The sequence below is a fragment of the Odocoileus virginianus genome, chromosome 7 (assembly GCF_023699985.2).
Source record: "Odocoileus virginianus isolate 20LAN1187 ecotype Illinois chromosome 7, Ovbor_1.2, whole genome shotgun sequence".
Lineage (NCBI taxonomy): Eukaryota > Metazoa > Chordata > Mammalia > Artiodactyla > Cervidae > Odocoileus > Odocoileus virginianus.
In genome coordinates, this window is record NC_069680.1 from 36118299 (window position 1) to 36127867 (window position 9569).

The window sequence follows — 9569 nt, forward strand, 5'->3', positions numbered from 1 at the left end:
ACAACCTTTTTCAGTGAAGTGATGTCTCTGCTTTTAAACATGCTGTCTAGGTTTGTCATAGCTTCTCTTCCAAGGAGCAAGTGTCTTTTAATTTCATGACTGCAGTCACCATTCACAGTGATTTTGGAACCCAAGAAAATAATGTCTGTCACTGTTTCCACTGTTTCCCCATCTATTTGCCATGAAGTGATGGGACCAGATGCCATGATCTTAGTTTTTTGAATGTTGAGTTTTAAGCCAGCTTTCTCACTCTCCTCTTTCACCTTCATGAAGAGGCTCTTTAGTCCCTTTTCACTTTCTACCATTAAGGTTGTGTCATCAGCATATCTGAGGTTATTGATATTTCTCTCAGCAATCTTGATTCCACATTGAGCTTCATCTAGCCTGGCATGTCACATGATGTACTCTACATATAAGTTGAATAAGCAGGGTGACAATATACAGTCTTTCTGTACTCCTTTCCCAATTTTGAACCAATCTGTTGTTCCATGTTCTGCATACAGGTTTCTCAAGAGGCAGTAAGGTGGTCTGGTATTACCATTTCTAAGAATTTTCCAGTTTGTTATGATCCACACAGTCAAAAAGCTTAATGTATCCAATGAAACAGAAGTGGAAGGTTTTCTGGAATTCTCTTGCTTTTTCCACGATCCAGTGGATTTTGGTAATTTTATCTCTGGTTCCTCTGCCTTTTCTAAATCCAACTTGTACATCTGGAAGTTCTTGGTTCACATGCTGTTGAAGCCTAGCTTGAAGGATTTTGAACATTACCTTGCTAGCATGTGAAATAAGTGCAATTGTGCTCACTTTTCCACTAATTACTTTACATTGTTCTATTAAAGGATTGATTCTGTTTAAACAACAAGAACAACAAAAGACCTGAGAAGTTTTATAAAGTAACAACGGAACTATCTTTCCTTTTCTATCTGCAGTGTAAATGGAGTTTGCATAAAGGAGACTGATATGAAAGCAAAGTTTAAAATGTTCTTTAACAGTCATTTTGGAATAGCTGGTATTGATTTTTTTTTTTTTTTTTTTGTACAGTGTTCTCATACAAAATCCACATGAAGTGTACTGGGAAAAATAGCATCTGTAGCATATATGTATCTTCAGGGTTAATGTAAGTAGTCTCAAAATTATTTTTAAAAATTAGGATATAGGATAGAGAATGCTTTGAGTGAGTGCATGTGCATGCGTGTGTGTGTGTGTGTTTGTGTGTTTTAAAGAGAAGGCAATGGGAAGGGTAGAGAAAGAAGGCAAAGTGTATGAGTTAGGAGACCTAGTCCCAAGTGCCTTGCAGCCAGATAAAAATTAAAACACAGAATTCACTTTGTTGCAAATAAAGCCAGACTGGGCTGTGCAGTTAGATCTATAGAGCATATGGTTCCCCACCCAGCCAGTTGGAGGATCACAGGCTGCTCATTTTCTGATACAGAAGAAACTGTTCATTTTTGTTATAAACTAACATTTTGAGCTTAAGAATTTTGTTGTTGTTGTTATTGGGTTGAACAAGCCAGGAAGAGAGTTTCCTCACCAGTAACCAATTAACCAACACTTTGATCTTGGACTTTGCTTTCTCCAGAACGGTGAGAAACATATTTCTATTGTTTAAGTCACTCAGTCTAAGGTATTTTGTTCCATCAGCGCAAGTTGACTAGTATTAATACAATATATTTCTAAGCCAGATCAGGCTGTGGGTGTTGCCTTAGGGTCTGAGTCAGATCTCTATCTTGAGGTGAGGTTTCTAGAATTATGGATCTGACCCCAGCATTGACACTAACTGTGTTTGTGACATTGAGCAAGTAACTTCATGTCTCTAGCCTTTATTTTCCTATTTGAAAATGAGAGTCTGATTAAGTTTTATTCTAAGAAAAATAAGTGTATGGCATCTTGGTAAAGGGAAGCTTACCCTTTTACCAAAGGTTGACAAAATGATTAAAACATTTTCTAATTTGATGTCTGAAGATTTACTGGGTGTTGATATAATCTTAAATCTTAATAAATATTTATATCTTGATAAATGAACATTAAAACTAATTAGCATTTATGTATTTAACAGCTATTGGTTTATTCCACCCATTTCAAAAATATTTAAATCAGGAATCATTAGGAGCATCACAAAACATCATCTTAAAACTGCCTCACTTAATTTTAATGAATAATAGTCTTCAAAATAAATTTTATATGTTCCCTTACTTGTCTGTGTTTTAAGTCACTTCAGTCATGTCCAACTCTTTGTGATCCTATGGACTATAGCCCACCAGGCTCCTCTGTCCATGAAATTCTCCAGGCAAGAATACTGGAGTGGATTGTCATGCCTTCTTCCAGGGTATCCTTCTGACCCAGGGATTGAACCAGCATCTCTTATGTCTGCTGCATTGGCAATCGGGTTTTTGCCACTAGCACCACCTGGGAAGCTCATATTCCCTTACTTATTTATCTTGTTTATACACGCAAAAATCAGTACTAAAACTTTTGTTTAAACCATGTTTAGAGGCTGACACATTTTCTCATTGGTCTCTTCGTTGCTTCAAGCATTGTTGAATGGATGATGGCTACAGAGAATAAAAACTGAATTCTGCCTGCGTGAGAATAGCAACTTTTCTCTCTAGAGGCTGACAGATTTTTGTGTTGGCTTTGATCAGTGGATGATAGAGTGCTCTTGTTAACATTTGGTGGGTGGCCAGGAGAGCAATTTTTCCCTGACAGAAATAATGTGCTGTCTTAATTAAATAATCATCCATACACATAAAAAATGAACAGTATATTATCATCAAGAAATATATTGACTGACTCTGACATCTACAGGGAACTTCCTTTTACATCATAGATGACTTGGCACTGATGCTTTTTTGAACACTGTCACTTCATTTCAGTAATGGAGTAGAGCCTCCATAGGGTTTCAATCACTAGTTCATCAATGGTGAATGTTAGAGGAAAAATAAAATCCAGATTTAAAAACCTGACAGCAATTTGGTGCTGAAACTCTGTAAGTTTCCAGGCCCCCCAAAAAGTGACACAGAAAGATATATTTTCTTCTCACAATTGTGGAGAGAGAGAGGTTTCAGTGCATATCATGTAAAATTTTTATAACAATTTTATTGAAATATAATTGACATATCTTAAAAATTCACTGATCTAATGTGTCCCAGTTAATGGTTTTTATTTATTTATTTATTTATTTTCAGTTAATGGTTTTTAGTATATTCACAGATATGGGTGAACATTATCACAGTTAACCTTAATCACCCTGAAAATAAACCCTGTACCATTTAGCTAGGGCTTTCCTGGTATCATCATCCTATTCCTCATTCTCAGTATACTCCTCTCTAGCCCTGGAAACACTAAACTATTGTCTGTCTCTCTAGATTTGCCCATTCTAGACGTTTCACATAAATGTAGTAGTATAAAGTGCTATCTTTTGTGAGAGGCTTCTTTCATTTAGCATAATCTTTCTGAGGTTTCTGGGTAATCATCTAACAACTGTCATGTAGTCACTTAAGCATTCAAGTTTGGTTATGTCTCAGACTTACCTATGTGGTTTTCAAGAAATAATGGTGCCTGGGTCTAGCCTAAATACAGAGAGTTAAAATCCCTGGAGGTGGATGATGGGTGTGGGCCTGTTAGGTTTGAAAAACTGCAGAACTCTATTCTTGGGGTGGCATTTGTAACTTCTTAAGCCTAAAGGAAGAAAACGTTCAGAATCAGCCTCACATGTGTTAATACCCTACACCCTGCCATTTCAGAAGCACTGAAAGAATCCAAGGTTTTCCAAATCCTTTATCTCCCTCACCTTAAAGGGAGTTTTGACAGTCTCCTCACTGGTCACTATTTTGTGTCACAGAATCCTAAGATTTGCAACAGTTGTATGGGATGCAACCCATTAATAGCCCTTAGTTTCTTAATCATCAAGTAGTTTCTTACATTATCAAAAGCAATCAGTAAAGCACCAAGTTTGACACATGGAGGAGAATTTGGGAAGTTAAGTGCTTTTGAGAGAGACACGTTTGAGAATTGTGTGGCACAGAAATGCACAGGTTATAGACTGTAGAAAGGTAGACATTTTATAAAAAAGCAAAAATATCTCTGATTAGGTGATTTGAAATAATCCCCAAAGCAGACTTTATTTCATTAATTTTCCTTAGGCTGGCCAAGCTCATTGCTTAGTATGAAGGAGGCAAATGTAATGATATTTTATTCTCCAAAGGCAAAAATGGAGAAGCTGAAATTCGATGAGGGAGGTGGTCAGGTGTTCTCTGTATGGGGGTTTTGGGGTTTGACAGAGTTGTTGCTGAGCTGAGCCTGTTTAACACAGAAATGATGGGTTAAAAGGTGGAAAGTTCTATCAATTAGCTAAATCTGTGTGAAATTGATCTGCTTGACTGTTATTTTTTTCTACTAGTTTGATCTGTTATTTTAGTGTTATATAGGCATAGGTTGAATTACCAGTCAATTTAAGATAGTTGTGTTCAATAATTAGTCATTTCACTGAAAACAAAAATATATTGAACTTCCATTTGGTGATGAGGAGTACTAAAGCTCTCCAACTAAATGTAACTTAAAGATTGTATGTTGTCATTTCATAGCTAGCCAAAGCCTATGGGCCTCAATTACTGAAAAATACCCAGATGAAGCAAATTTTTCCATTCTGGGGAAAACCTCTTTCGTATTAGCTCTGAATTAGCTACCTATCCCCTGTTTTTTCATTAAATTCCACATAAATCTTTTTCTGTAAAAGTATCTAGTAATGCCTTTTTATTACATCCCAGGAAAGCACTGACCAAAATCATTTCTTGCTCATGACATTTGGTTCCTCTGGTTTCCATCTGGTTAATCAAGCTTCAAAACACATCATTTGAAAAACAGCCTTGTGTGATTACCCAGTTTTTACAATGATCATTCAGTTCCTCATGAATTATTATTCATTTCAGTACAATAAAAATAAAAATAACAATAACATGAATGGACAAGGTCTTCATCCAAGGCAGATCAATGCATGTGTAGGGAATCCAAGTTTTGCATAATACACTTCTGTAAGGTACATAACTGGAGAGAGAAAACTCTTAGGGTTATTTCATCACTGATTGATAATCTGTTGTAACCAAGCAGGACCCCATGGGGCCTTCAGGGTTGGGAGGCCCTTTCCCCCTAATCTCTACTTAACTCCTCTATGAAGTACTTAGGTAACAGCAATCTAATGCACACTCCTGAGTTGTTCTGCAGAGGTGAAAACCACCACCAAGTGGAAGAAATAAACTATTTGATGATCATGAACAAAGAGCCCCAGACCTACATAGCATGTCAAGGATTGATAAAGTTAACCCCTGTAACATCACCCTGTTACCTCATCATCAACCAATCAGAGAATTGTGCAGGAAGTGATCCCATAAAAAACATTTTTAGGGGGCAGGAACCACTATCTCCTTGCATGGCTCTACAATAAATATTTCTCTGCTCCAAACTCTGATATTTTGGTTTGTTTGGCCTTTGTGTTGGACACACAAACTTGCACTAAAACTTGCATTCACAAGTTATCTAAAAGAAGTTGGTAAACCAACTTACATTTCCCAAATCAAACTTTTTCAATACAGGCCTCTATGAAGAGTGCAAATGTTTCTCAAGGCGAATGTCATAAATATTGCAGTGGAACAAAATATCCTCTTGAAGATTAGCTCAGGGATAGAGTTTTGGCAACATGTAATTTTTTTCTTTTAATCACATTTGTTGGTCTTTTAATGGACCGGAACCTGGTGGTCCGGAGTCGACGATAAGAAAGTAAGAGAAAGAGGCTGATATCCCCTGGTTTACATGGAAAGCCCATAGAGTCCTGTTCTCAGGGTTCGCGCTACTGCACGTGGGCACCGGGCGCCCTCTCGAGTGGGTGAAGGCACAGCACACCTTCTCGAGAGGGTCTTAGAAGCCCGGGCAAGAAAGTGAGCTCAGCAGGCCTCCGTGCTCCAAGGAATTAGCCAGAAATAGAGAAGGAATAGAAAGAAAGAAAGAAAGACACGGGGACCAAAGCTCTGATGCAGCAAAGGTGTTTTAATCAACATGGCGTGGACATATATACTATCTTACAAGGTGGTTATTCTCAGCAAAGACAAAGATTAAAATTCCAGACTTACAAAACATAAGACGATCCCTGTCAAAGAGAGAGAGTAGCAGTCACCTTTTACCGTATGGCTCATAAAAAGGAGGAGGGTACTTATCGCTGTAATGAGAAATGCCTGGATTCCTCATCCCCGGGAAAGGCGTGCCTCTCCTCTTAATTCCTGAATATTCAGGAACCAATAAGGGCCAGAGTGTTCCTGACAGATCCAAAACAGCACACAGGAAGCCTTTTTTAAAATGCTTCCTGATACACCTTGAATTGTCTTATTTTTTATACTCACAAAGAACAAGAGTCAAGATTTCTGCTACTTGCATTGGAAAAAGAATATCACTCACATGCTCACTGACTAGCACAGGAATCACAAAGTACTGATTCGAGAAACTGGCTTCAAGGCGTAGAGGATGTCCTTCCAACCTTGGTGTTGTGCTATGGGGAACAGAGATTTATAAACTCCGGAGTAAGCTTCTGCCTATCTGAGGCTGCTGCTGTGCAGAGACCCCGGGGGAAGTCACCATCACCGTGTCTGACCAGGAAGCAAAACCTTCAACCGAGGACTTGGGGGATAAGAAGGAAGGAGAATATATTAAGCTCAAAGTCATCAGACAGGATAGCAGTGAGATTCACTTCAAAGTGAAAATGATGATACATCTCAAGAAACTTAAAGAATCAGGCTGTCAAAGCCAAGAAGTTCCCATGAATTCACTCAGGTTTCTCCTTGAAGGTCAGAAACTTGTTGATAATCACAGTCCCAAAGAACTGGGAATGAAAGAAAAAGACATGATCAAAAGTTATCAGGAACAAACAGGGGGTCATTCAATGGTTTAGGTATTCTTTTATTTTTTTTTTCTTTTCCCTTAATCCTTTTTTATTTTTAAAAATAATTTTTTTGTAATGTGGTATTCAAAACAGAATTGAAAACCGACACCCCAACTCTTTAATATATCTGGTAACTTGACTCCTAGAGCCCATTATTCATCATTGTTTGTTTTCATTGTGCTGACTTTTGGTGATCAAACCTCAGCCCCCCCTTCATATCACTCTGTCCTTTTTAAAAATTACCTGTGTGCATAAAGAAGCCACCTTTCCCAGGACTGCATTTGCAGGCTTGTGATAAATAAGGTTGACTAATGTGAGTGTTCCTAATGACTCCAGTTGGCCCTGAAGTTGTAGCATGTGATTGCTTCACTCCTGGACTATAACTTTCAGTGGGAGATGGACATTTTTCAGAAAACTGAACTGTGGAAAATGATCTTTCCTTAACTTGAAGCTACTTTTAAAATCTGAGGGTCTGGACCACAAGAAGAGGAATTTCAAGTTGGGAGTCTAAGTGACAGAGTTATTGAGAATAATGACTAACACCAGAGGTGGCTTCACTGAAGAGAAAGCATTTTAAGATAAAAGAATAAAATCTTGCAGAAGATCCCCCAAAAGATCTAGTTTTCATTAGCAGTTAAAATTATTCATGCAGAAGTGTATACAGCAGAACAGTGCTCTTTTTTACTTCATTTGCACTTTTTGGCCTGGGATATGGGTTTTAAATGGACGTTGTCTGTATCAGTTTCATTAAAATAAAATATTTGTTTTAAAAAAATGACTGGCTTTTTAAATTTAATCAACCTCAGCACTGTGTTTGTCAGTAGAACATAATAAATAAACATCTAAAATTATCACAGGGTTAGCAGTCTTTGTCTAATGATGTAGTATGCATAGGATTATATATATATTATATATACTTGTATTTTAATTTAAAATCAAACTTTTACATGATTCAAGGAAAAAAAGAACAGATTTATCCTAGTTTTGATTTTCAGTGACTATGTGGTTGTAATTAAATTAGATAATGTGGGGTTACATCATAATGATTGGATGAGCTTTGCTTTGCTTTGAACCTTCACAGTCAGACTCCTCTGCTAATCAAAAGGTACTCATAGATTAGCTAACTGAAATGCTACATTTGATTTTTGAAAAAAATGTTAAGGTATTTGAATACTGCCTCTATGGTTTTGCCTGATAAATGTGAATAGTCTTTATCTGCTTTACCAGCACATTCATTTACCTGTTTTGAAATAAAAATGCCATTGGAGTGCCCTGGATACCATATAAATGCCTTGGCTTATCATGACTTATCCAGGTAATTGAATCAATTGTTTATCTTTTTTGAGCTGTATTAATAAGGCCAACAAGCAATTTGGAAAAGAGAAACTTATTAACTTTTGACTGGGAACTAGAAAAAGTTGATGACAAGTACTGAATACATCTTTTTATGTTTAGTCTCCATTAAATCATAACACAAATATGTTCTGAGAATTAACTTGTAATTCATTTTTGAAGTGAAATAGGGTGCTTTTTTCTCATCCTATTGTTAATTACATTGTTTGTAAATTGAGGTCTATGTGTCAAAATCCTATAGATGCAGTTTGTTCAAAATTGATAGCCCTGTCAACATATTTTTAAAATTACTACTCATTTCCAAGACTTAAAAAGTTCAGGTATTTCTTATAAATATTCATATTTCAGGCTTCTCTTGAAATTTTTGAATGTTTGGGATAAATAAGGGATAAATTTGGGATAAATTAGCCCTGTTTGTGTTAAACGATTGAAGCTGAGTAGCAGCTTCAATATTTACACGTGGGATGATTTCAGTCTTCAAGTTTTCGGTGTGTTTGTGTGTGTGTGTATGTGTGTGCATGTGTTCAGTCATGTTCAGCTCTTTGTGACCCCATGGACTGTAGCCCACCAGCCTCCTCTGTCCACAAAATTTTCCAACCAAGAACACTGGAGTGGGTTTCCATTTACTACTGCAGGGGATCTTCCCAACCAAGGGATCAAACCTGCATCTCCTGTAATGGCAGGCAGGTTCTTTATCCCTGAGCCACCTGGGAAACTGAAGTGTTCAATAATCTCTTCTGTTTCCCTTTCCTCTGCCCCTTGAACTGAGAGTAAGAGATTTCCATTTATTTTTTCTGCAGCCAAAGAGAAACAAATAAGCAAACAAACAACAACAACAAAACTATTTGTGGACACGATATTTAACTCCTTTGAACAAATGTAAATCCAAGAACAATAGTCCAGTTCATAGTGAAACCTTCCTTCCTGAGGGTGGGCGGAGAGAGTGAGGTCAGGAGAGCATCAGAGAAGTCCTTACCCCACCTTCAGGGTGACTGTTTTGCACTTGAGCCAGTTAGGTCCCTCATGGCTTTTGTGAATGCCTCTGATGTTGTCTCTGGAGTTTTTTTGAGGCTAAGCTCACAGTCTCATTACAATGAAAGCAAACGTGAATCCATTGTTTACTTTTGACTTGAATTTTGTTCCACAATTTTTATTTTGAAAAAATTTAGGGTTCAATTTAAGAGTATAGGTCCTGGGATAAAATTGACTAGATCTAGTAGGCTAGATTTGTGAGTAGTTACTTCAATTGACACTGAAAATAATGCTTAATCTTTATGGATCTTAGCTTCTT

The 9569-nt window shown here is 37.2% G+C and overlaps 1 protein-coding gene across 1 annotated transcript; it reads left to right on the top strand.

The window, feature by feature from the left end:
• Nucleotides 1–6176: 6176 nt before the first annotated feature.
• Nucleotides 6177–6934, top strand: LOC139035886 (small ubiquitin-related modifier 1-like). The gene is made up of 2 exons (XM_070469831.1): nt 6177–6198; nt 6603–6934. Exons 1-2 carry the CDS (start codon nt 6177–6179, stop codon nt 6932–6934), a joined length of 354 nt encoding a protein of 117 aa, XP_070325932.1.
• The last annotated feature ends 2635 nt before the right edge of the window (nt 6935–9569 follow it).

What these genes read in the sequence shown, in the direction of transcription:
- LOC139035886 (XM_070469831.1), top strand. Translation starts at nt 6,177, where the DNA reads ATGGCTCATAAAAAGGAGGAGG. An exon ending in GGCTCATAAAAAGGAGGAGG is followed by an intron (nt 6,199 to 6,602) that starts GTACTTATCGCT and finishes GCTGCTGTGCAG; the next exon opens with AGACCCCGGGGGAAGTCACC.